General features: G+C 47.2%; 6 protein-coding genes across 12 annotated transcripts; 3 read left to right on the top strand and 3 right to left on the bottom strand.

Annotated features, from left to right (window-relative positions):
* Positions 1 to 6,638: 6,638 nt before the first annotated feature.
* Positions 6,639 to 8,978, bottom strand: LOC121596706 (putative neutral sphingomyelinase). The gene is made up of 4 exons (XM_041921892.1): positions 8,805 to 8,978; positions 8,552 to 8,725; positions 8,283 to 8,466; positions 6,639 to 7,807 (listed from the first exon to the last, which is right to left on the bottom strand). The coding sequence occupies exons 1-4, from the start codon at positions 8,840 to 8,842 to the stop codon at positions 6,926 to 6,928; spliced, it is 1,278 nt and encodes a 425-aa protein (XP_041777826.1). The 5' UTR covers positions 8,843 to 8,978; the 3' UTR covers positions 6,639 to 6,925.
* Positions 8,979 to 9,285: 307 nt separating this feature from the next.
* Positions 9,286 to 10,000, bottom strand: LOC121596712 (ejaculatory bulb-specific protein 3-like). Its single transcript, XM_041921899.1, has 2 exons — positions 9,890 to 10,000; positions 9,286 to 9,818 (listed from the first exon to the last, which is right to left on the bottom strand). Exon 2 carries the CDS (start codon positions 9,774 to 9,776, stop codon positions 9,393 to 9,395), a length of 384 nt encoding a protein of 127 aa, XP_041777833.1. The 5' UTR covers positions 9,777 to 9,818; positions 9,890 to 10,000; the 3' UTR covers positions 9,286 to 9,392.
* Positions 10,001 to 10,933: 933 nt separating this feature from the next.
* On the top strand, positions 10,934 to 12,194 carry LOC121596711 (ejaculatory bulb-specific protein 3-like). The gene is made up of 2 exons (XM_041921897.1): positions 10,934 to 11,020; positions 11,278 to 12,194. The coding sequence occupies exon 2, from the start codon at positions 11,292 to 11,294 to the stop codon at positions 11,673 to 11,675; it is 384 nt and encodes a 127-aa protein (XP_041777831.1). The 5' UTR covers positions 10,934 to 11,020; positions 11,278 to 11,291; the 3' UTR covers positions 11,676 to 12,194.
* Positions 12,195 to 13,601: 1,407 nt separating this feature from the next.
* LOC121596703 (phosphorylated adapter RNA export protein) lies at positions 13,602 to 15,921 on the top strand. Of its 2 annotated transcripts, XM_041921887.1 has the most exons (7): positions 13,602 to 13,625; positions 13,695 to 13,831; positions 13,916 to 14,634; positions 14,748 to 14,857; positions 14,921 to 15,012; positions 15,086 to 15,353; positions 15,444 to 15,921. In XM_041921887.1, the coding sequence occupies exons 2-7, from the start codon at positions 13,772 to 13,774 to the stop codon at positions 15,704 to 15,706; spliced, it is 1,512 nt and encodes a 503-aa protein (XP_041777821.1). In that variant the 5' UTR covers positions 13,602 to 13,625; positions 13,695 to 13,771; the 3' UTR covers positions 15,707 to 15,921. The 2 variants fall into 2 exon arrangements, with proteins under 2 accessions (XP_041777821.1, XP_041777822.1); XM_041921888.1 differs by having other exon boundaries at positions 13,606 to 13,831; positions 14,760 to 14,857; positions 15,444 to 15,919.
* A 26-nt stretch (positions 15,922 to 15,947) lies between these two features.
* On the bottom strand, positions 15,948 to 17,338 carry LOC121596707 (cell division cycle protein 123 homolog). Its single transcript, XM_041921893.1, has 2 exons — positions 16,450 to 17,338; positions 15,948 to 16,389 (listed from the first exon to the last, which is right to left on the bottom strand). Exons 1-2 carry the CDS (start codon positions 17,156 to 17,158, stop codon positions 16,004 to 16,006), a joined length of 1,095 nt encoding a protein of 364 aa, XP_041777827.1. The 5' UTR covers positions 17,159 to 17,338; the 3' UTR covers positions 15,948 to 16,003.
* A 3,660-nt stretch (positions 17,339 to 20,998) lies between these two features.
* LOC121596700 (transmembrane protein 184C) lies at positions 20,999 to 24,747 on the top strand. 6 transcript variants are annotated; one of them, XM_041921868.1, is made up of 5 exons: positions 20,999 to 21,773; positions 22,669 to 22,705; positions 22,775 to 23,052; positions 23,129 to 23,335; positions 23,413 to 24,747. In XM_041921868.1, the coding sequence occupies exons 1-5, from the start codon at positions 21,490 to 21,492 to the stop codon at positions 24,449 to 24,451; spliced, it is 1,845 nt and encodes a 614-aa protein (XP_041777802.1). In that variant the 5' UTR covers positions 20,999 to 21,489; the 3' UTR covers positions 24,452 to 24,747. The 6 variants fall into 6 exon arrangements, with proteins under 6 accessions (XP_041777802.1, XP_041777805.1, XP_041777806.1 ...); XM_041921871.1 differs by lacking the exon at positions 20,999 to 21,773 and adding an exon at positions 21,947 to 22,280; XM_041921872.1 differs by lacking the exon at positions 20,999 to 21,773 and adding an exon at positions 21,948 to 22,232.
* The last annotated feature ends 530 nt before the right edge of the window (positions 24,748 to 25,277 follow it).

Here is a 25,277-nt window from a genome sequence, read left to right as displayed (position 1 = left end):
CTCAAAATATAAGCTGAGCTGCTAGGAACGACGGCGAACGCGCTTAGACAAATAGTGACGGGTTTGAGAGAAATTTGGCAGAACAGCACCGAAGCACCAGGGGCCTGGCGCATTCGTCAAGCAAGACGGCTAATCTTCGAATGTCAATCAAAGTGGTACGCTTAACGGTCAGCTTCGGCAGCCACCCTGGGTGGATTAATATTTTTGCATCGCCTCTTCCTGCTAGTTCCTGCTAGATCGGGGACATTGAATCTTGCAGAAAAGAAAGCCACATCACGGGGAAAAGGGTTCCCCAAATTTAAGGCAAAAAGATATCAATCATGCTTGCCGAATGTACTCGAAGACGAGAAATTCAAACCCTCCCTTTGCTGTCGGAGAAAACCGGACCAAACCACATCGCACACGGCTCTAGCCATCGCCGAAGGTCCATCGCCCAAGCGCGAAGGTACAACTCGCTACATTGATTTATGATACATGCGATCGAGCAAAACATTCACCCGATTCGTGATGATCCGCAAGAAGAAGGTAATTTCGTACCGCGCTGGGTCGTAGTAGGCTGGGACCTTGTCTCGAACAACCCTTACCCTTGGCTCTCAAGCAACGAGCAAGGCGAGAATCGTTTGTTCTACATGTCTCGGAGTAAAATTTTCCACCCATTTGGGGCGGGAAGGGAGTGAACTAATAATCGAGCCACTCCATTATTTGTTACACCTTCCAAATGACCTGCAGGGAAGGAGAATCCATAACCGTTTGCATATCTCTCTGTTTGCTACGTGCAGTCACGAAGGGGTCATGCAAACGATAATTTTCCAACCGACTGACGACAAAGCCCTCCCTCGCTGGAACAGACTCCGGCGGCTGTGCATTGATTAAAATTCATAACACACCCACACCGGCACCGCCATCCATGCCTAGAGCGGTGTTTTCTGTGGTAAATCACCGCAAAACAGTGGCTACGGCTGTGCTAGAACAAACGGCATGCGAAAACGGGAGAATAAAAAACGGTAGCCGGGCTCCACAGATCAATTAACACAATCTTGGTGGCCTATTTTTCGTACTGGAAATGACACACACACACAAAGAGTGGGAGAGGAGTTATTAGTCACCGCCGGAGACCCTTTGGAAGGTTTCCAATACATATTCTGCGATCGTTTTGCGTCGCGTGCTGAGGTAATCGATCACGAAAAACGGCCACAGTAATTAGTGTTATCAATTAGCTTTTGTTTCTGCTCGGCGTGTATTAGAATCTGTAAGTAGCTGCCTCCCGTAACTGATAAGTGGTCAAAACAATGCGAGAGGTTAAGGTTAAGACGTATTGGCTAGAACTAATGCCCAAAGAATGAATGACTTTAATGCAGTCGATACACGGAAATGTGTCTAGCGAGATGATATTTTCCATCCGCCTCTCCATCATCGTCTACGTCACTAGATGACTCACTGTAATTAGACTCGACTCGCACAACAAACGCAAACCAAACACAGGAAAACACGATCAACAAAGATCAATAATAAACACCGGCACGAACAATCAAATCGCGCAATGCGCAATATAAATTGGGTGCGTTAAAGTGTCGAAAGGTAAACTAGAAGCGCAAAATAATGCTATAATTACCCGCCGTCGAAAATTGTGCTGCACCAGAACGACTGTTATTCTGAACCAACTACTCCGGGAAATCCCCCGGCTTGAAATTACCAAATTACGCAAATCACACTTCCCTCAGTGTCTGATTCTACCCAGCACGGCAGTTTGTCGATCATTCTTTGTACCCAAAACAGAAGAAGTTTTTGAGAGAAAAAAAGAACGGATGGCTAGAGCATGCTTTTTACACTACTTGTTGATCACTTTCATCTTCTATTGAACCTATTCTAGCTTAAATTGGGTGGTGGATTTTAGGTTTTTGCTTCCAATCTTCTACCGGAAATAATTGATTTTCTCATTATTATTAGATTCACCTTCAAAATCCTACACATAACGCCTCATCTTACTGGGGCAGTGAAACTTTCTGGACTCTCTGCCATTTTCTCCTTCGTCATACAAAGGAAGTAAACATAGGCTAAAAACTGATTTAGAGGATAAACAAAAAACCTCTACGTACTCCTACCCGCTTGAGATTGAAGTGTGTAAACAGACCCGCTTTTTTGCGACGAAGGTTTTAGCAAACGGACGGACACTGCCCATTTACGTCACGGTTGAGTACAGCGAAAGCATGGTAATCAGCTGAGAGGAGACAAATAAAAAGCATTTTAAAAAAAAGAACACGATCATACGCTTTTATGTGCCTTGTTATCCTCTCGAAACAAATATTTACAACTACGCATGGCTTATCCTTCCGATTTTTGGTTATTTATCTTCATTTATCGTCTGGTAGTTGACGAGTTGATTTGCAGTTGATTTAACGTAAAACGTCGATCAATTACTGAATGATCGTAGCATGCACTGTGGAGTAGCCGAATATGAAGATAATGGCCTACTACGATTGACCTTAAATCTAAATCATCGCAGTAAACAGTAAACGTCTCTTTTGCTCTTCTGCTGCGATTATTTCTTCGGCCCATTTGCTTGTTTGTAGGGCTCAACCGGTAAAAGGTTTATCTTGTGAGACAACGAAGTTAGTGTTTATCTATTGTTGTTTTGCAAACCCCTGGCTCACGTGCCCGATTACGAAAACGTCCCCAAAAAATCACCTCCAACGACAGAGACATACAGCTTAACATAACGGTGGAAACGATCGGCCGTAAGTTGGTGTGTTCACATAGTTTTTCCATTAAAGTTTTTGCCAATGATTGGATCGATTGTTTACGCATGGTTACCGGTAAAGTCGGCAATTTTTCGACGGTGTTTGACGGGGAACAATACCACCTCCCCTAACGTCCCCACCGATCATTAACAGTAAGAACCATTTAACGCCTACGGACACACGATAGACTTTGCAGTAAGTATGTGCTAATTGTGCAACTTGCTGTTTTTTTGTTTTGTTTCGCTCGCTCCCTTACCTTATTTTCACGCCAACAAAGCAAACCCCACACGAGCGGCGGCGCGCTTGTTGACGGTCAATTAGAGGTGGATTAAAAAGAGGGTGAGACATTTTCCACCGCAAAACGATTTCCAGTTAGTCACAGGTATAATAAATTACACGCCATTTGTTTTTTTTTTGCACGGGCTCACGATCGTGTATGTTGGTTTTCTTCGCTCATCTAACATCATCAAACAGCCCAAACCACCAAACCACCAAGTGATCTTCCTAATGATCGTGAGGGGCTCTCAGGTCGAGATGCTGCTGCTGCTGCTGTACTACATTCGATGACACTTCGGTTTCTTTGGGCTAAAGTCAATGGCCTCCGTGTGCGTCATTTGCCTCGGTTTTTGGTGCGTCTTGGATGGGGTAAAGCTGGAGTGGAAAGATTTTTTGCTCCTGCTGCTGCTGCTACTGTAAGGGTAAACACGGACGCCTCGAGTAAGGAACGTGTCTAGCTACTGCATTTCCGCACCAAACCAGTTATCTCGTCCAACTCAATTTGATCTGTTCTAAAAGCCTTTTTTTTTTGTTATTTTTTTTTTGTGAGTCACACTCAAGAAGCTATTGTAAAGCCTTCATATCATATCTGTCAATCGATCGTTTCCGTACGTTTATTTTTATGCAAGAGCCATTCTTATCCTAAACGACTCTTTTGACAAAGGAAACATCATCCTTGAATCTAATAAGACAAATTCCTCTAAAAGCTACATTCAAAGCACGTAATTTCATTTAATTTGGACACATTGACGTGTACGGTTCGTTGCATCTTTTCACTGCCAAAAAAAACAACTTCGACCCATCACGCCTTCTACCGATGCTGTACAGCTGCGATGACAGGTTATCAATTAACAGCTGTACGATTCACAACCCTCCAATGCAATTGAGCATGATTCATGGCGAAGGAAGAACGGATTGAAGAACAATATTACACTTTTGTTGCAAAACCGTGTTGTCTGCCCGAGTCCAGACATTTGAATACACGAACGTCACGGACGGTTAATTCCACTGCCCTTGGGGGTCCGGGCACCCGCAAAACGGCGGTCAAAGTCGGCAACCGATCAATAGAAGCAATAATTCGGCATGACAGTGAGCAATCGATCGGGATGCATTTTTTTTTTTTTTTGCTGCGTCTCATTTCAAGCTTTAAAGTTGATCGTTTTCCACTCGCTTTGCTTTGAAAGTAAAACGAAGAACTGTTTCTGCAGCACAACCGCAGCAAAAACTCGTTCTCTTTGCCACAGTGCAATGATGTAACCGGTGTACGCAACGGGAAGAAAACTTCACTTCAACCTAAATATAAAACAACTCCATTTACTGTCTCAACGTGTCCCACTCTGTTGTTGGTCGAATAAAATTGCAAACTTATGACTTTCCTCGTTAAAACTACTAAAAACAATCATAAAAACCTGTACATCCGGATCGAAACGGTTGCAGCATCGTTCGTTGCTAGATAGCTTACCAGTAGAGCATTGACCCTGGTTCTGGTTAGTTTGCAAAATATTTCAATTTTCTTACTCTTACTATATCGTATAAAGAACACGTGTGTGTGTGTGCGAGTTCTTGCCAAGTCTTTCATTTCCTCCGTCCCGAAATGCGCCACTTTGTGACAGTTGCCCAATCAATCATCGCAGTTTTTCGATCATGGCATGATCATGTGTCAATGATCTCTGCTATAGTTTCTCCTGCTAAATGGCATAAAACAAAGTAAAAAAAAAAGTCAGAAGTACAATAAGAGGCGATGTGGAGTTGATCTTTGAACGTCTTCAGAGCGGCTAGTGGAGCCCAGCGTTGGAGTTGTGAAGTAACTCGTTTTGGACGTGGCTCTGGCGATCATGTTTCGATAAACAGCTTTATAGATGTCTGCGGGGCATCTTTCGCTTCCAATGTTTCTCCAAATTGTTGAGCTACGATCGACATCGTCTGGTCTGTTTAGGCGTATCTTCCAAACTCTCCAACACACCGTTGATGTTCATGATCATGAGGGCTCTTGTCGTGAACTCATCAACCCGCCAACCTGCCAGCCCAGCCCAGTGTGAGCAAAACCCAAACGAGATCAAGTTCAAGTTCACAGCGTAACGTTAATCACAAGCCGGTGCGCGTGTCTGCCTTGCCAACACAGCCGTTGTGCAACCGTCCGCTCATCAACAACTCGGCGTCCGGTACGATACCAAGCCTGTCTAACGCTCTAACTGTGCCCCGTGCTCGACAATCGCAATAGAAAGGAGGTACTTTTCCACTATATCGGTCAAGCTGCAGCAGAAAGACGTCAAACGACGTCTTTTCACGGAAATCAGTTCACAGATGACATTTCTTCTCGCAAAACAAAAACTGGTAACTGGTACTGGTAACAAGTTGCGGGAATTCCTTCTGCCCTATTGCTTCTGCTTCCAAGAAGCCTTCGCACCCGGCATCCATATTCAATGCGAGATCGTACTACATGTGGCGTCGTACTTTTCTTTACGTCATGTACGGCAGCAGCCGATCCCGATTTGCGATTGCGATCGTTTCTGGCGATCGCTTTTCCGTTCCATGGCACGAACTGTTCGCTGGTTCTAGAATGTTCCATCCGAAGATTGCTCTTACGGAAGGCAGCGTAAAGGTAGCAAGAACACGAAATGGGAAGAAGCGAGAAATGGTTTCCATTTGTACAAAATTACAAAATTGAACCAAATGCTGCTGCCCGATCGCGCATGCTGCTGTAGGACGAGTACTTCAATTGAGCTGCACTTGAGACTTGATCCGCTTTGCAGCACTTCTCGCACTGCTCCCCAATGCTGCTCTTCTTCATTGACGTCATTCTGGTGTAATTTGTGAGCGTGATCGTTCGGGTGCGCTGCAAGAACTGGTGCCAAAGTGCCAAAGACGACGACCCACAGTGGAATGATAGTTTTCAAATTAAATGGGATAAAAACAATTTTTAGCCATTTTGAACTTGATTGTCAATATAAATAGTATCGATAAGCAAATAAAAGCCTAAAGCAAGCCTTTTTCATGCCCCAATTGTTCAATGAACATGAGGAAATGTCTATTTCATTCAAAAACACCGATGTCAGTCGATGTCTGACTTGTGCGTCGGACAGCCAAGAGATGATTTATTCATTAGATAATTGTTTTTGCCACCAGCCTGAATGGCGAACGAAACCGCCAGCCTGCTGGAAAGTTCTTCAAAACAGATTGCACGTATACGGAACTAAGCCCGGGTGCTTCGAACCGCAACCATCACATCCTTTTCAAGCAACGTGTTGTGGGGCAGAATTGGGTTGTTTTGAACTTACTAACACAAAAACGCTGCGAATTGTTAGACACGTACCCTGACACGGTTCATAAACCACCGGAACTGCTAGACGTGAATTCAAAAACACAGCGCTGAGACGCCGCTGACTCACCTGGAAAAGCTCTCGCGCGAGAGATTACTTATCGCAAACCGCTGTCGACATGAAACGGTGAGACGGTGCATCACCAACACTTCGTTTAGCGCTAAAACAGCGAATCAAGCGAATGCCTGCAACGCCCGTGCCGCTGTGCCAATTGTGTGGCCCGAGCCGCTTCAGGCTAGTGAGCCGCTAAACGATGGCCGTGGACTGTGGTGAATTTGAAATCGAAACAAAACAAAGAGCGTGCTTGAGTGTTTTCCCATGTGCCTCAAACGGCATGGAAGGTGTATCTATTTTTTGGGGAATGTTTACATTTCATCCAGCATATTAACAAAACTATTTAACCGTGCGTGCTGTACTGTCTGGCTGTAACAGCATCTAGCTGCCCGACGGTCGGTGCAGTCTTCTATCGTGCGGTGCGGTGCATTTAGCTGAAGGTCGTGTGCTTTGAAAGAGGGTTTGGTAAAACGCGAGAACGCACAGCGTAAGATTGAAATCGAGCGAGCAGCCAGCAACGCACGCCCTCGAGTTGTTTTATTTTTCACCCTTCAGCCCATAACCACCGACCGTCGTCCCGTCGAGACTGTACCCTTTCAGGGCAATTTCCATCGACAGCTTGCCGGCCAGTATGCCATGCTTTTCCATCACGTTCCAAATTGTGGCCATTACGACGAAAAAGATGATTACAGCACAGAGCAGGAATTTCAGCACCAGAAAAGCTATCTTCAGCCCGTACGGTGCCTGCAGCTCGAGCATGTAGATCAGTGCGATGATCACCCCGATCGCCATGAGCGTGTAGCTGCGTCGGTGCGATTCCAGCTGCTTTAGGCTTTCGTTGCATATGGCCACACTCTCCCGCAGTGACAGCACGGCTTCCCGGTCCGTTTCTTCGCGCGATTCCCGACTGCAGCTGTCCTCTTCCCGCACTTTGCCGCTGTTGCAGGCGATCAGGTTCTGGATGGTCGAAGTGGAAGAGCTTTTCTTGAGTATGAGCTTAGCGTACACGGCCTCATGGTCCGAGTAGCTGAACGTTTGACCGGGCACACGCTCCGGTAGGGGCAATCGATGCTCCAACAATCGTCCTTCATAATGATCCCCTATACGGTACAAGATGTAGTCGATCCGCTTTCCATTCGGGAGCTGTTTGGCTGCCAGTGGGTCGGTGTAGCTGTTTGTGTGGCATTCATTTGTACCGACTCCGCTGCCAATTGATTTGCGATCGTATGAATCCTTCAACTTGGAGCTAGTTACCAGCACACGGTAGGCGAGATCTCCCGGCTCGGTGTTCAGATCGCCGGCCAGCACCTGCAGCACCGACTGACCGCGCGTACTTTCAATAAACTGGGCCGTATCGTGCGCCTGTATCACACGATGCGCCATGTAGTCGTCACACTGCCGGTTGTACTCCGCATGAAGCTGTCGGGGAGAAGGTACAGCAATGGAAGATTTTTAATGTAATATTTAACTTGATGCGGGCAAGTGTGTGTATGTGTCGCTCTCAGGGGCGCCATCATTAACATATTATGAAAATTCATTACCATACATCTCCGGCCATTGGATTGGATTGGTCGGCATAGCCAGGACAGGAAGCAGGAAGTTACTGGTGATCATTCAAGACCAGTGACACCTAATCACCCCGCAGTGTTGGAACAAAAACGATCCCCTACATTAACCTTCCCTGTCTACAGGTCTACGGGGGAGCGAGTGAAACACAACAAAATGGTTCATAAACGATATCTTAATGCCAACACAGCACCCGTCACACGTCAAGCTTAGATCCAATCTAGCTGGAAGCAATCAGGCACCCTTTACAGATTCTAAACCTGTTGATTCGATTCCCTGGCTCATGATTAATGCAGCCCCGTAATGCGGCGTTTCCCATCGTACTTACATGCGCAACGTACACATGCACCAGCTGATCGTTGACGGAGATTTTCGCCATGCCGACCCCCTTCCCACCGAACCAGTCGCCGTGCTGAATGCGATGGATGTACCCATTCACCGACCAGGCATGGAAGAAAGCCGCCACAATCGGGTAGCGCGAGAGAATCGCCAACCCTGAACCGACGACACCACTGGGGAAGGGGATGGAAAACGAGAACGAACGATGATTCATTTTGCGCACCTTTTTCTATTGCGGCTTTCCGAGCTATTGCCTACCTGTAAAAATAGTGGCAAAATGGAAGAACATTTTCCACCCGCTGCTTCAAATACTGATAGTCACTGTCGGACCACACTTCCTGCAGTGAGACGATGTCGTAGTTGCCGCTGGCCAGCACATCCCCGATGGCCTTCACGCGAGTCTCCCGATCCTTGGACACGTACGGAATACCCCTGCAGCACACAAAACAAAACAAAACATATCAGCTAAGAGGAACATTTGTAGCCGCTCCCATTAGAATACACAACTTACCAAATGTTAAGCGTTAAAATACTCAACTCCATCGCCATTTTGATACACCCACGAATAGAAGAAAAGAAAATAAATAGGACAGAATTATAGATGTGCAATTTCGATCCGTGCTACGACTGCATCCTCCAATGATTTCAATGTTTTGTTTTGATCGAACGAGAGAGAAAGAGACAGAGAGACAGAGACGGAAGCTGTCAGTCGTCGGCAGCCTCCGCGCAACCTTCGGGAACGCTCGACAGGGAAAGTATTCGACCTCGATGCGAAAAACATTGCGAAATATTTCAATGTCAAACGAATATTTCAATACGCAATATTTCAATGTCGACCAGAAGCGGTTTGGCGGGAGAAATTTAAAAAGCGGTGCAAGCGGAAGTTACAGTTAGAAAATTCTAAAAAAATGTGTTTGCATTCCAATTTTCCTCATAAGTTTTCCTTTGTTGAAGTGTTCTTTCATTGTTACCCTCCTTAAAAAACCAGCATATTTTAGAGCCAAATTTTTATCACATTTATTTTTGAGATAACATCAACAAACAAGTATCACAAAGCGATCGCCATATCGATCGCTTACATCACCCCCGCTAATCACGCTTATTCCAGCTTGATGCCCTCCTTCTTGGCCTCCTCGCGGTACTTCTCGACGTACAGGTTCTCCGGATCGTACTTCTTCTGCAGAGCATCCCACTGCTCCTTGCGGTTCTCGATCACGTAGTTGATCACCTTGATCGCACCGCTGCGCTGCTTCTCGCTGCACTTTTCACAGTTGGTCTGCAGCGCTTCCGGCAGGATCTTCTTCAGCTCGTTACCGTCCGGGGTGCAGCGGCCCTCGTCCATCAGGCACTTGAAGTAGTTGTTGAACAGACGGTCCGACTTCAGGATCTCGTCGAGATCGATACCGTCGTACTTGGTGGTGTACTGCTCCTGGGCGGCGGCAAGGGCCAGCAGGGCGAAAGCGATGGCGACGAACAGTTTCATGATGTGGCAAAGAGTGGTAGTTTACTGGTGCGACTAAAGACGCTATAGAAAGACAGCACGAGATTAGCGAATAGAACACTTCGCAACTTGCAATGACAATTTGCTAAACTAACCGAAATGAAAGTGCGGACGGTTTCTGTGGAGAAGACGCTCTCAAGCTGCGTTTGAAGCACCGACTGTACCGAACTGCAGAACTGCGATCGCTTTTTATACCGCTAAATCTACACTACTCTATCGGATCAAGGATACCGCGCACCGAACACCGCCAAGCTCTCCGATGAAGCTCTCGAAGTTTTGCTTTTCGGGGCTTTCGGCTACACCCCACCCCACCACACCGTACAGACCGCATTGTGTTCCATTGTGGTCTATGCGGTATATGTCGGCAGTGGTAACAGCAAAAAAAAAGTTTCACCAACAGCACCTACAACCTACAACCTTCCACACGCGCGCGCGCAAATTTGCACGACCCCTTGGACCGTGGCTCGTTCGGCTCAGATGCGCGTGCACCGCATCGCGCCACTTCCGCCAGAAAAATGCCCCCCCCTCGCCCCTCGCCACTATCTCTCTCTCTCTTTCGCTTCTAGTCTTCGTTCGTGCGGATGGATCGTCTCGGATTCATTTAAAAGCTTCCCCACCACTCATCTGTACGTCACAGCGTATCGATAATAATAACTAATAAGCAACATCAGCGTGTGATGCATCTTAAGCAAAGCATAAGCGAGCGGATATTGCAAAAGGGAAGGAAATGAGGTCCAAAATTTTGCACCAACAGATGACTAGACGAGAGTGCAAAAATGAGGCCAGAGAAGTAGTGACATGAGATTACTACTCCAAGTTCATGATCATCCACACTCCCGCCCATCCTTCGTCGTATCGATCTAATGCTTGAGCCGAGCACAACCCCCCTCCCTCCAATGCACTTTTCGCTGCAATGCATGCTAACGTCATGCGCGGAACTCATAGCCGTCATACCGGTATCTAGCCGGTCCGCCCGGGGACCCCACGAGAGCACGAGTGTTAACCTCTCCCGGCGGGGTGACGACGAATCGTTGTGTTGTGTTGTCGTCATTGGCAAATCTCCCCCACGGGTGCTACTACTAGAGCGAGTCTAGACATTTGTGTGTGTGCTTGTGTCTCGCGGGGGTATTCAATATATATATAAAAGGCTTGCCGGGTCGGTAGATAGAGCACAGTGAATCTACACACTCCTTTCCAAACGCTTCGCAGTTCTAACGCCAACACAGGTTAGTATACACGGTACATACAGCAGCAGAGTGATAAGAAGCCGCTCACTACAGCTATAGCGCTTAGATTGAACTTCGCAGCGAGATCGCACTCGGTGATCGCATTGTGATAACGTTTCTTCGAAGCGCATACAAAGTGCCTAATCGGCTGCGTAATTGTTCGATCGCGTGTGAAACAAATACGTTATCGAGTTCGACCACGTTACAGTGCATTTTAAACCCATTATTAAACCCTCTACATCTCTCTTGCCCGGCAGAGAACATCTCAATCATGAAACTGTTCATCGTCGTTGCCCTGGCCCTGGTGGCCGCCGTCGCCGCCCAGGATAAGTACACCAGCAAGTACGATAACATCAATGTGGACGAGATCCTGAAGTCGGATCGGTTGTTCGGCAACTACTACAAGTGTCTGCTGGATCAGGGCCGCTGCACCCCGGACGGTAACGAGCTGAAGCGCATCCTGCCCGACGCCCTCCAGACGAACTGTGAAAAGTGCAGCGAGAAGCAGCGCGACGGTGCGATCAAGGTGATTAACTACCTGATCCAGAACCGCAAGGACCAGTGGGATGTGCTGCAGAAGAAGTTCGATCCGGAGAACAAGTACCTGGAGAAGTACCGCGGCCAGGCCCAGAAGGAGGGCATCAAGCTGGACTAAGGTGGAAACCCGGAAGTAACGCGGCCATAAGGATGGCGAACAGCGCTGCAGGCGCTTTCTATACATTTCTGCGCTTCCGACAGCAGGTACACAGCGTGTGTGTCCTTTCTGTCTTCCTCTTCTTCTACACCATCCGGCTCCACAAGGACACGATGGCCAGCGAAGCGAGGCAGCGGAGAGGGGGCGTGCTAAAACTGCTGTCCTATTTCCCTCCCCACCCTCTGGTACACGCTTACTGATGTGAAGTTGTGCGTGAAAGTTCCATGCTTTGCTGAACTTACTACCCTACAATGTGATATTGTTTGTTTGGTACGGGCATGCCGTACTGCTGTAAATGGCCATCATAGTGTTATTATGGTTTCTTCCTGTTTCCTTTCGGTTACTATTGTTGTTACATTATGTTATATTCTATACATGTAATGGAAATTTTTGGCTCCAAACCTGACGGAAATTCCATGAAAAACAAGAACAGGATACAGTCCTACAATAAATCCAATAAGCAACACTTTCTATACCAAACATACCTCTGCTTGATGTTGTTGTTATCATTCCTGTTGCGCACTGTTGCATGAATACGCACGCACCGAAACCGATCGCCGCAAATACGAGCAATTAGTCGCGGCGGGGCAATAGTAGTAGTGGGTTTGGCCGACCACTACTGGCCGCATCGATCGATCGAAGGTGTGGAATCTAATTTATGCATCCGAAATGAAGGTTATTACGCGCCATGTTCGTTCTCTCCTCTGCCCTAGAGAGCGTGTGAAACGCACCACCCCGTCCGTTATGAACGGATCGTACCCAGCCCATGTCTGGCGGGAGGGGGGAGGGATGGGGGGGGGTAATTTACTTGCTGTCTTTGAAGGAACTATCGGTGCACCTTGTTGTGGCTCGTTGGTTCCGCGTACGGGGGTGACCCCTCTCTCGGCCGTTGATGATCGGGTCAGACCTGCATTAACCGGAAGCTAATCGAACGGACGTCAGCTAACGGTGGTGCCCTTTGCACTTGTATAGATCGCCGTCAGTGGAGAGCAAAAAACAAAAAGTACAAACAAGAAATTGTAAACCGTACTCATTAACTATTCCGAACAACAATAACAAGAACGGCCACGATAAGTGCCACCGTTATGCCGCGCTCCCGCCCGCCCACAGCTTCTTGGAAACGTGATCACCATCGGTAAGCTGGCAATTGCGTTTACTAATTGATACTGAGCTTTAAGCGGGTCGTGATTTTTTTCTCTAATTCCACCCAATCGATTCCAAGTAGCTCCTCGTGCTATTATTCCGTGCTGTGTGCAATATGCGAAGTGATCTGTTTACTGGCAACGCCTTTCCGGCTGGGGAACACCCTACCGCGAGAGATTATAAGTAACGATCATCGGTTGAAATGTGTGAATAGAGGGGGAAGGGGTTGGATGGGGAAGGGTGTCACATAACCGTTTCGTTAACGATCGCAGTTTGTAAACATTTGCCATGGGTTAAGCTGGCAAAGCAAATAATGCAAACTATTGACTAAACTCGGCGAGATAGAGAGCTCTTACGGCAGTGATTTCGCAGTGATTTGTTTACATACATATGCATACGATATCCATAACGAGAAAAGCCGACATTAACAACACGGGCCATGGGATCAACATTTTATCATTTTAACTCATAAATCGGCTAAACAAAGAATTCTTGTGTGTTGATGTAAGCGAATTATGCATTTCCGCCATTCATTTCTTTTCCCGATGAGACAAATGCCAATTTTAACCACATTTAGCCAAAACATCCACTAAATAGACCAACGGTTTTCGGTTTCACCCCCCGTGGCACGTTGTTTGATTCAAATGTGAAATGTTTCATTGAAAGAAAATGAAACACATCGTTTGTTTTTCAAGCAAATTCTTTGTAAAGACTTTTGTCAACCAAACGTCAGGGCAGTGACAAACCCGCGACAGTTTGATTATTTCGGTGATACTTTTCTCTCGCGAAGCTATCACGATTTTTAACTAAAATTACGTATTTATGGCGTATTTCTAGAGTTATTTCACGCACCAAATCCACCCAATTGTATTCCCCCGTGCTGTGGCTCAATCTTTGCAACGAACGGCTCACAAATGATGGAACATGAGACACTCAATGTGCCGAGTCCGAAAGACGACTTGGAGGAAGGAGAAGTAAATTCATCGTTTCGTCCAGGGACCGTGCTTCCTGAAACACGCTCTAACGGTTGCCGCTTTCCTTTATCTTCCTTTCGCCAGCTTTCGGAGAGCGACAGCGATGGCTACACGCCCCTGGCACGGCCAGAGGCGGCCAAGAGCGAATTTGCCTCCGCCTCCGTCAATGTGCCGCGCCAGATGGACATCGTTTCGGACGAGCATGACGACGACGAACTGCACCACGAGAAGAGCGATTCCGATGGAAGCTCGGATGAAAGCGGCAGTAACATTCGACTCGGCCCCATGAACTATCCCAAACGGATGGCCGGACATTCGCCTCGCACTGCACACAAGCGACCGCTTCATGCGCATCCTCCGGCTGTCGCTGCTGCTACTGCTGCTGCCGCCGCCGTCGCTGCTGCTAGCGGTGCCAACCCCAAACCAATGCCACACGGCACCGCCGCCCGAACAAAGAAGTATAACATATGGACGGAAAGCTTGCAAGAGGACACACTGATGGAAACGATGCGCGGTTGCGGTGTGACCGGTAGTGATATGCGAAACCGTGACGTCGAGTCGTACGACTACAAGCTGAGATTTCGGCTGCAAAGCGGCAATGCGTTCGAGCGCTTGAAGCGCCGCCAGTCCAATTCGGACGATTCCGACGGTTACACGGGTGGCGGGAAACGCATGCGGACGGGTCACAACTCGTATCCGGAGGCGAGCGGTACGGAGCGGCGCGGAAGTATTAAGGATCGCATCGGCAAGCGAAACAACAGCACTGATAGCAATAGTGACGATTGTGCACAAAACGCTCCAAGGTAAGTGTCGAGCGCTAGTGGGCAGCTTGGGGGATGGCATATGGTTTACGCAACGTATCGGTGAAGTGGGTTAAGCTTAAGTCCGTGCAATATGAACGCAAATTATGCCCTAGATTTGATTGCAGGCACATACCGGATCTCGAGGTGGGGGAAAACTGTACCAATGAAAAGTTTGGCATAGAGCTGGCCGAAAAGCTGGAGGAAACGCACACGGAACTGATGGGTAAGGACATATGCTGCTGGATTCATATTTGACTGAATAAAGTGGTCCTTTTTGCTTTTTCAGTGCGAGTAGCGGAAACGCTCGGCCAGGAAATTCCAATGAAACTCTTCAAAGAGACACAGAAAATCGAAGCAGACGGTGGAATGCTCGTTATGGTAACATAAAGCACTTCTTGTCGATTAGGAAACTCCGTTTCAATCAGTCCATTTATTCTATTCCCCATTGCAGAAAGGCTGGCGGCGGCGCACCCCGGGCGGTGTGTTTCTCTTTCTCCTGAAGCATTGCGAAGAGGTAGACGAGGAGGCCAAAAGGACAATCTTTCAGAGCGAGAAAAAAGCGAAGCAGAAAGAATGGAAGCTTACGAAAAGCATCAACCGGGACAAGAAGGTGGAGGAGCTGAAGAAAACGCTTAACCGCCAAGCGGCCAACGATGCTGAGCAAACTTCTTCCTCCCTGCCGATCATGGCACACCTGAAGGCGGAAACACACAGCACTCGTGAGTGAAGCGTACCTTGCACAAGGGTGCAACAAGAGCAGCATGCATAATACTAAATGTAATGCTTGCCCCTTTTCTCCTCTTTTCCAGTTTCAAACCCACCCCCTTCCCCGGTGGGTGAGGAAAACTTTGAAGGCAACTCCGACTTCGAAGCGCGCAACATCCACGTAAACGTCACCACCAGCCCGGACAAAACGCTGCTGCTGCACGGGCACGAAACGGACAAAGATTCGGACGTCGCTCCAGAGGACGCGTGCCGGATGCTGCCGGACGGTTCGACAGCGATGCGAAGCTTGGCCAGCTACCAAGAGGACTGCCTCGATATTACGTGCGATGATATGGATCTCTTCTAGCGGCACACGCCCGGGACGTGCTGTGGCCTACCGATAAGCGTATTTTAATGCATTATAATGAGTTTTTCTCTTCTGTTTTGCGAAATCACACATGTGCTAACGAACGACGATGCGACGGCTTATCAGTGAATGGGATTCATAATGGGAAGAGAACTAAATCTTGAACTAAATGTAAATACTCAAACTTGAACTACACTAATCTTAAGGCTTCTTCTAGTTACTCACATCAACACGCCAGAGATATTGTATAATTTAGATGCATTTATAGCGATTCATGTGTGCGATAATTTCGATCCCTTATGCTTGTTCGTTCTGATTATCCAGATTGTGCAACTGCTGCAGATTGCACTGCTCAATCAACCGATTGATCAGATTGTTACTGTCCCCCTCGACACTGGCCTCTTCCGCCGCGGCGCCACCCTCCGACGATGGTGCCGCACCATGGAAGAAGTTGCAGAAATCCTGTGGAAAGCCGTACACATTCCGCTTGATCGGCTGTACGCCACAGTCGTTCGGCAGATAGCGGAATTCGGGATCATCCTCCTCTTCGATCGTCGCCACCTGCGCTTCATCGTCCAGCTGGTCGTAATCGAACGCCAAGCTGTCGGAATGGCCCTTGCCGTACAGTGAAAAGTCCATAATGATGACATTATCCTTCGCTGGACGATACACGTCGAATACATCTGGAGAAAGAGAGACCTTTTGAGTAAAAAGAATAAAACTGAAAAACCAGCTACACTTACAATCCTTTAACGGGAAGGTATCCTTAATCTTCTCCTTGAACAGCGACACAATATCGTTCACGATGTCGCTCCGTTCGCGTGCAATGTGCTCGTGGTACGATGGCCAGTGCCGGGGGGAGATCGCCACGAGCGACCGATTGCGCACGAAGCAACGGAACTCCGACCCGGGATGGATGTCCCGCCACTTCTTCAGCACAACGTGATACCCGCTCCCATTCACTTCGGACCGTTCGCGGAAGTCTTCCTTGCAGAAGCTGGACGCTTTCAGCAACTGATACACGTCCGTAATGTCGCGCACACAGAGCGACTGGCCGAGCGTGATCCACTGCGCATCCTTCGGGCAGTGCCAGTCGCTTTTCAGAAATGCATTCCCTCCCAGACTCTGTATCGCATCGGTCAGCAATTGGGAGAATTCCGGAAAAGCGGGCTGCTCCTGGTCGTCATCCGCACCATCCTCGCCCTCACTATCCGTCCCATCGAACTGGTCGTCGAACGCGTTGTAGTGTGTGGTTTGAAATCCTTCCCCAGTGCTCACGTCCGTAAAGTTGGAGCACTCCTTGGGCAGAATTAGCATATCCTGTCGCAGATACGCCAGCACATCGTCCGGCACCGGAATAATGCACGATTTTATTGTATTTTTTCGAAACAGCTCGTACCAGTTCACGTGCATGCAAGCCTGCTTTTCCAGCTCGATGTTGCGGATCAACATTGTTTTGCTTCAATAAATTTTAAATGGACACAAGCACACACACCGCAGCGTAATTTTCCAAAGTGATGAAATGCGTACTGGAACTTGCAGCGACCAGAAAAAAGCAACGAAAAACGACGACCCGTTTTTGTTTACAATCAGCAGCAGCGGGCGACGACCAGTGTGGCCAGATTATTTTGGCGGTTTCCGGTAGGCGCATCAAAATTTTATCGGTAGTTTTCGGTAGGTTAAAACTCGAATCTTAAAAGAAGTAAAAGCGAAAGAAGTGTTAAGCGGGATGGGAGGGGGAGTTAATGCGGAAAATGAAAGTTCCACCCCAAATAGCCAGCTCGTACTTTATAGCTGATTTAGGGCTGTTTACCGAAAAATCGTTCCGATGTCGTACTTTGTGGCTGATTAAGAGATAGACGGTACTTTGCGGAACTATGGAGCTTTTTAACAGGCACATGGTACTCTTTGGAACTTTGCGGCTGATTAGCACTATGTGTAGGGTTCATGATGGAACTTGAAGGCTTGTTAAGAAAGGGTACCGAACTTGGTGGAACTTTATAGCTTTTTAATGCATGACATCGGTTCAAGGTGGCTCTTGTCAAAGTGTCAAAGACGGACGCCGGCAATAATCTCATTGCTGCTGCACAAGTTAGATTCGTTAATTGAAGAATGAATATTGAGTGAAGTGATTGTGAATTATCAGTAAATTGTGTAAAATTTTGTGTAATTCATCAATACAAAGGATGTAAAAATATACATATGTGTTTAAACGAAACAAATCTTGTTGTTTATTTTATCGATGACGCTTGCTTGAAAATAAAACACAAACAAAAATAATCCCTGGCATCGTGGCATAAGGAAGCTGCTTAGGCGCTGTTTGAAAGACCCACATAGAACTTTGATGCTGTTTATCTACTGCAAAAGGTGAATTAGAGCAGCGATCTTTAGCGTGCCAAAATGAGCTGCTTAAGCAATTCTGGCTATTTGGGCACGAGAATATGCATCCTTTATTTAGGATATGGATTAGATTTGGTTCAGCGGTTTCACAAATGAAGATTTTTCTGGAGTGTCGATCTGAAAATTGGAATTCTAAGCCAAAGAAGGACTAAGATGCACATTTTTTTATGGTGACAAGTTCTTTTTCTCGGGGCTCCACGCGACCCCTTAGCAGCACAGCAGTGCTCCTTGGATACGAGTTTATCGTACGTGCTGTCATTTGATTTTCGCTGGATTATTAAAATTTATTTAATTGTTCGGCTGAGTTTTGTACCCAAGCGCCACAGATTAAGCTTAAACGACTGGAAAATTGAATATCCATAGAAAAAAAATAAAAGCTCCACAGCTTCATTGGTTTGATCAATAGATGGCGTATTACAACTCATCATTATATTGCTATCCTTTTCTTGCAATGTGTTTCGACAAGTTTCATCTTCTCATGACCTATATAGCCTTCTAACTTTCTGAGCAAAAATCTATATAAATGGTCGTGTGGTTAGATACGTGGGTATCAACACCAATGACCATTGCTCAAATCTCACTTGCTTCAGTGCTGGTGGTTTCCGTTGGAGTTTAGTATTTAAAGAATCGTATCGCCGTTCTAGTTCTAGCGATGCATAACTTCAATGCGAAACCATACAACAGTACAGAGGAAATGAGAAAGCTCTCCTCCAAGCGATGAAGCTCAACTGGTTGGGGTATCCCACCAACAGATAGCGCCACCAGCTTTTTTGCTATTTTTAGAATGCATGAGTCGTTTGGCGTCTGCTAAACGAAGTCTTTCTATATTCCGTTTAGGTAGAGAACTTGAGTCGTTTAGAAGCCGTTTAGTGGTCGTTTAGTGGATTTGTGGCACTTGGGTAGTTCAATGATTAAAAAATTGAGTTATTTCAATAACTAAAACAGAAGATATGATCAATTTACCATCCAGAAATGCAAACTCCCATACAAAATGTATGACCTACCCGGGTAGGTGGTCATAAAGATGAGGGTGTATTTTTGGTCTTAGAAACCCCAAGCGCCACAGATTAAGCTTAAACGACTGGAAAATTGAATATCCATAGAAAAAAAATGAAAGCTCCACAGCTTCATTGGTTTGATCAATAGATGGCGTATTACAACTCATCATTATATTGCTATCCTTTTCTTGCAATGTGTTTCGACAAGTTTCATCTTCTCATGACCTATATAGCCTTCTAACTTTCTGAGCAAAAATCTATATAAATGGTTGTGTGGTTAGATACGTGGGTATCAACACCAATGACCATTGCTCAAATCTCACTTGCTTCAGTGCTGGTGGTTTCCGTTGGAGTTTAGTATTTAAAGAATCGTATCGCCGTTCTAGTTCTAGCGATGCATAACTTCAATGCGAAACCATACAACAGTACAGAGGAAATGAGAAAGCTCTCCTCCAAGCGATGAAGCTCAACTGGTTGGGGTATCCCACCAACAGATAGCGCCACCAGCTTTTTTGCTATTTTTAGAATGCATGAGTCGTTTGGCGTCTGCTAAACGAAGTCTTTCTATATTCCGTTTAGGTAGAGAACTTGAGTCGTTTAGAAGCCGTTTAGTGGTCGTTTAGTGGATTTGTGGCACTTGGGAACGAAGGTTAAATGGTTGCGTTCTCAACAGTGCTCCTGCCGAAATCTGCCAATATAATCTGGCCACACTGGCCCGCAGGGCAAAAGCTCGCTCGAAAGGTCAACAACCGTCGCAAAACGTCAAAAACGACCGTCGCCAGCGCCTCGAAATCGTTGCGAGTTTCGCTCGCTGGCGACGTCGGTTTTGACGTTTTGCGACGGTTTTGCGACAGTGGCCGCCAAAAAGCTCGCCTGACCTGCGGACCAGTGTGGCCAGATTATATTGGCATATTTCGCCTGGAGCACTGTTGAGAACGCCACCATTTAAATTTAATCAATTATTTTAACGATCAATTTCTTTTTACCCTACTAGCAAAGAGAATGAAAAAGTGTGCGTCTTTTATAAATAATGTGTGTGGTTTGAAGCAAGATTGTGTGAAGCTATGAATTGAAATGTGCGTTTATTTGCAATAAAAGTGATAAAATATTTATAAACCAAGTTTGATGTGTTAAAGTTTTTCTTTTGATTCGGGTGCACCAAGTCCGTGTAAAGGGAAGCGCACAGCACGCTAAGAAAGAAACGAGCGGGAGGGGGTTTCAGTCCAGCGCAGCACAACTCGCTGGAATCAAGTGGGGTACCAATTCAGCGCAGGGCAAGCCGAAAGAAACGGAAAGGAAGGGGTATAAGGAAAATACAATGAAACAGCGCGAGCGAGCGTTCTTTTCAGTGAGAGCGCCTCGTGCATTTTAAAGGCATGCAATAGAGCGCATTCTTTCCGTGGTAGCGCTCCATCCGCCATTTTTAATTTTTAGCCCAAAACAACGGACTTGGGCCGGACCCCCTCCGTGTGTTTCTACTTACCTCTCGCCTGAAAATTTCATTCTCTTTGTCTGTCGGGTAAGCTTTAACCGCCGACAGCGAGACTCAAAATCAAATTTAAATGATTTTCTTTGACGAGCAATTCTTGGAATCCACGCAACTGACATTTTCTACTTATTATGAACATTACATTTTAACGGATAAAAATAAAAAGTGCCAGGCAAACAAACGTGCATCAGCGCGATAAGTAACAAATGAGGCTAGCAATCCTTGAAACAGCATCCCAAGCGCCACAGATTAAGCTTAAACGACTGAAAAATCAAATATCTGCGATTTTCGGTAGGTTAAATGAAAAATCGGTAGTTTTAGGAGGCTTATCTGTGAATCGGTAGGCATATGAAAAATCGGTAGGAATACAGATAAATCGGTATTTCTGGTCACTCTGGACGTATTTCTACGAATTCACAAGCCATCCAACGTCGCTGCGAAAAAGTTGCATTATTTTGTAAACAAATCCACTACCGTGCACAAAGCCACCAAGCCAGCCAGTTTTTATCTACCCCAAGCGGGGTGTGAGGGACAGCACCAGTGCAACTAATCGAATTATATCATCCCCTTACGGACTCGCGGAAATGTGTGTCATTGTGTTTGTGCGGCAGGGAAATCCGTCTCTCTCAGTTTGGGTGAAAATGGCCGAGCCAGCAGTGGCGGTCGGTCGATGGTGAAAATTAGCTCGCAACAGCAGGCCTGCTGCGATAAGAACGCTGCCCCCCCTTGACGCCAGTCAGCCAACAGTGAATTCTCCGCGAACAATCGAATTGTGTGCGTTCTGAAAATGGTCTGTGTTAACGCTTAAACGCGGCGTCACACGGAGACGAAGGCGTCCCGAAGAAGTGTCGAAGAGTGTTGTGCAGAAAGAAAGAAGAAAGAAACCTCAGCAGTGCATGCCACCACCAGGGGGAAGTGCGAAACCGCAGGACGGTAGAAGAATGTGCATTCACTGGCGTGTGTGGTTGCGGCCACTGCTCGTCGTACTGTACGTACTGTTCGTCATCATCGTCGTGCCGCTGCTGATTGCCGACTCGGTGAAGGATGGTTTCACCCGCAAAGGACAGCTGGTCCTGATCGGGGGACTGTTTGTGCTGTGCGCCATACCCATCTCGATATGGCAGATCGCCCAGCATACCATCCACTACACGCAGCCCCAGCTGCAGCGGCATATCATCAGGTAACGTGGCGGTGACGACGGTTTCTCCCAAACCCCATCGGTCGATACACTTATCAAAAAAGGGCAACCAAGACGGTTCGTTTCAACTCAGGAAATAATCAAAACTACGGAAGCCATCGCTCCGCACAGGCCAAGCTTTCTCTCTTTAGGTCTTATCAAAAAACACACATACTCCTGTCCCGAAAAAAAAAACGTAGGCCGTGGTGTGGTACACATGAGTCATCGTATTTACATACTCAACCAATCTGCTAAGTAATAACGGAGCAAACGATGGTTTAGTGGATTGCGATTAGAAGGCTCAGACGTTTGCTCGGTTGCAATAAAATCAGGTCGCGTCGTATCCGCCTTTGGTTGCTTTCCCAACAGCAGCAGCTTCAAACGAAATCGTTGAACCGTGAAACATAACACGAGAATGTGGAAACGGCGCAATGCTTAGCACAGGGCTGCACCATGAAACACGTAACAATTCAAATCATCGTCCATCCACTGCATCATAAATGAAATGGTGTAATAGAAAATTAAAAGTATTTACCAGCTACGATTTATCACACCGCCGAGTGATTAGAATTCAATTTATTTTTCGTGCCCGTGAGCACGTTTTCGGGGCCTGGCTCAGTATTCCGCGATCGTAAAACGCACTCTACAGTGCTCCCGAATGATTCATCGCCTCCCATGTCTTGTGGAAGTAGATGGCTGGAATAGGCGATCGCGCGTTATCATGGTAACCGCTCGGTCCGTATGTGCGGCACTTTTCTTGACCTTCGCAATCTTCACATCCTCGATTTGCAGGCTTGTCTAACAAAAAAAACGGCGGCTCATTATCGCTTAGTTGTTTTTAGCAGACAACCTTTTATGACACACTTTTTCATCATTGGATTTGCTTGTTTCGTTTCAGGATCCTATGGATGGTACCGATCTACGCACTAAATGCGGTATGTGTACTAAATGTCCGGCACTGTTGGGGCACTGTTTCAAACTTTTTCGTATATTTTCGTTTTCAGCTGCTTTGCTTAATCTACCCTCGCAAATCGATCTACATGGACAGTATACGCGAGTGTTACGAAGCGTACGTCATCTACAACTTCATGAAGTATCTGCTAAACTATCTGAACCTCGAGATGGACCTAGAGCGGGCTCTAGAGTTTAACACGCAAACGCATCACTTCATACCGTGCTGCTGTCTCTCGACCTGGCAGATGGGCCGCGAGTTTGTGCACAACTGCAAGCACGGTATACTGCAGTACACGGTCGTACGCCCACTGACCACTGTCGTTGCATGGTAATTGGGGGGGGACTGAGGGCTCCCTTTTTGGCTCTTACTCCTACTGACTGATTTCATTCGCTTCTTGTTGTAGCATCTGCCAGCTGAATCATGTGTACGGGGAGGGTCAGTTCCGGGCATCGGTGGCATTCCCGTACCTGGTGTTCATCAACAACTGCTCCCAATCGATCGCCATGTACTGCCTGGCACTGTTCTATCGAGCGACTCGCAATGAGCTGCGCGCGATGAGACCGTTGCCAAAGTTTTTCTGCATCAAAGCGGTCATTTTCTTTTCCTTCTTGTAAGTGGCATCTTTCTAAAACATCGCGAGACTCGTCCTATTTTTAAATATCTTTCCCCGCTTTTTCTTCTTCACAGTCAAAGCGTCATCATCTACTTCCTCGTGTACTACGGCATCATCAAGGACATCTTCGACAGCAACACGTCGGAATTCGAATCCCAGCTGGAACTGTCGACGAAGCTGCAAAACTTTCTCATCTGCATTGAAATGTTTTTGGCCGCACTGGCCCACCACTACAGCTTCTCGCACCATCCGTACGTGCTGAACATTCCAGTCGGCCTGATCGCAAGGGGCAGCATCAACGGGAGCAGTGCGACGGGCGGTGGTGGTGGCGGTGCTGCGGGCAGCGGGTCCCAACCCTGGTACAGCGGTCTCCTGACCATGCTCGACATATCCGACGTGCGGCAGGACGTGTCGGAGCATCTGGGCGAGGTGGGCAGTTCGTTGAGCCGACGGTTTCGGGGCCGGGCGGTGTACGATATGGCTCCGGGTAGCAGTCGAACCTGTGATATGAACATTAGCGGCACGGAGCGTGAATTCCTGGTGCAGCAGGAAGGCGCCAACGGGTCAAACATCCTAGCCAGCCAGTGCTACCAGAGCGGCCTGTACTACAGTGCAACGGGCGCGTATCCCGGCGGACAGGCGAAAGCCTCCGGCAGTGGTACGATCGCACCACGCTACGGTGCACTCGACAGTGGCATCAGCATCGTACGACCGAAGGCGGAAAAGCTTGTCGAAACACCGAACGAAGGTGCGCCGCCGAAAGAGATTAACATTTTCAACCAATTCCCCTCGACGAAAGCGCTCAATCTAACGCTCAGCAAAACGCCCAGTTACGAAAATTTGATTTCGCTCAAAAGCGACACCGATCCGGCCACGACGTCACGGGCAGCTGGCGCCCGCAAAGCGAACGTAGCGAAGCAGCGAAGCTCGGGCGGCAGGCGACCACCGGACAATAGCAACAGTGAATCGAGCTCTTCCCAGCGGCAGATGCAGCGCTCGGAGAGCAATGGCAGCGATTGGCTCAGTACGCCCGACGACGAGCTGGGCATCGACGTGAAAGGGCTCAGTACGGACAATATTAACATTAACCCGGATAGCAATCGGAAAGCGTAAATTGGACGCATTTGTCGGAGCTCTTCCTTAACGTTCGATGATGTATCCTTGCATAATGCTCGCCATAGCAGTATTTGGTGTGTGAGCGCTTTGCTTTGTAGTTTAGACGAGACGAACAAAATGCCTTGTGGCGAGGTGTGATAGAACATGGCCGCATCCGCGCACTCTCGATATCACGGAGAATGATCAATTGCGCCCATAATCTCTCGCGGTTCATGCTTAGCGCCCGTTGTGGAAGGATTGCTCCTTTTTTTCTTTTGTAAAAATCTCAAAACAGACTGTGCATTCATCCTTTACTCGTACTCGTATATCGTGTATCGTATCTGTGGTATCATTTCCAGGGTTTTCCAGGAGTTCTCATAACTGTGGGACACTATTGATTTTTTCTTACGAGAAATGCACTTTATGCAATGGGAATTGGACTCTATAGCACCCTTGTTTTGACAAATCCAACAGGAATTTCCAATGAGCCTGTCCAAAAAGGGTGCCATTGAGTCCAATTTCCATCATATGAAGATCTCTTTCCATAGGAAAGAGTCAGGGAAGTGACTCACTAAGATGAGAACCCCTGGAAAACCCTGTAAAGCGAAAATTCTTTTCTACAATTCCGCACACCCAGTTCTGTGTGCCGAGCGACACCTAAACACCGTACATCAGCCATGGGGCCGTGTGGCTTCGGTGTATGTGGCAATAATTAATTAAGCTAACTAACCCTCCCCCAACCCCCAATCTCCGCCCCCCCCCCCCCCCCACAGTCAAACTGATATTATATATAACCAAAATGTAACTAATTTCTTTCGAAATGTGTAGGCTTTATATTGAGATT

Source organism: Anopheles merus, chromosome 3R, assembly GCF_017562075.2.
Source record: "Anopheles merus strain MAF chromosome 3R, AmerM5.1, whole genome shotgun sequence".
NCBI lineage: Eukaryota > Metazoa > Arthropoda > Insecta > Diptera > Culicidae > Anopheles > Anopheles merus.
This window is presented reverse-complemented; position numbering and strand designations above follow the sequence as displayed.

What these genes read in the sequence shown, in the direction of transcription:
- LOC121596707 (XM_041921893.1), bottom strand. Translation starts at nt 17,158, where the DNA reads ATGTTGATCCGCAACATCGAGCTGGAAAAGCAGGCTTGCATGCACGTG. An exon ending in TACCTTCCCGTTAAAGGATT is followed by an intron (nt 16,390 to 16,449) that starts GTAAGTGTAGCT and finishes CTCTTTCTCCAG; the next exon opens with ATGTATTCGACGTGTATCGT.
- LOC121596706 (XM_041921892.1), bottom strand. Translation starts at nt 8,842, where the DNA reads ATGGCGATGGAGTTGAGTATTTTAACGCTTAACATTTG. An exon ending in ATTTTAACGCTTAACATTTG is followed by an intron (nt 8,726 to 8,804) that starts GTAAGTTGTGTA and finishes TGTGTGCTGCAG; the next exon opens with GGGTATTCCGTACGTGTCCA. An exon ending in TTTTGCCACTATTTTTACAG is followed by an intron (nt 8,467 to 8,551) that starts GTAGGCAATAGC and finishes CCCCTTCCCCAG; the next exon opens with TGGTGTCGTCGGTTCAGGGT.
- LOC121596712 (XM_041921899.1), bottom strand. Translation starts at nt 9,776, where the DNA reads ATGAAACTGTTCGTCGCCATCGCTTTCGCCCTGCTGGCCCTTGCCGCC.
- LOC121596703 (XM_041921887.1), top strand. Translation starts at nt 13,772, where the DNA reads ATGATGGAACATGAGACACTCAATGTGCCGAGTCCGAAAGACGACTTG. An exon ending in ACGACTTGGAGGAAGGAGAA is followed by an intron (nt 13,832 to 13,915) that starts GTAAATTCATCG and finishes TCCTTTCGCCAG; the next exon opens with CTTTCGGAGAGCGACAGCGA. An exon ending in TGTGCACAAAACGCTCCAAG is followed by an intron (nt 14,635 to 14,747) that starts GTAAGTGTCGAG and finishes ATTATGCCCTAG; the next exon opens with ATTTGATTGCAGGCACATAC.
- LOC121596711 (XM_041921897.1), top strand. Translation starts at nt 11,292, where the DNA reads ATGAAACTGTTCATCGTCGTTGCCCTGGCCCTGGTGGCCGCCGTCGCC.
- LOC121596700 (XM_041921868.1), top strand. Translation starts at nt 21,490, where the DNA reads ATGCCACCACCAGGGGGAAGTGCGAAACCGCAGGACGGTAGAAGAATG. An exon ending in CGATCTACGCACTAAATGCG is followed by an intron (nt 22,706 to 22,774) that starts GTATGTGTACTA and finishes TTTCGTTTTCAG; the next exon opens with CTGCTTTGCTTAATCTACCC. An exon ending in GTCATTTTCTTTTCCTTCTT is followed by an intron (nt 23,336 to 23,412) that starts GTAAGTGGCATC and finishes TCTTCTTCACAG; the next exon opens with TCAAAGCGTCATCATCTACT.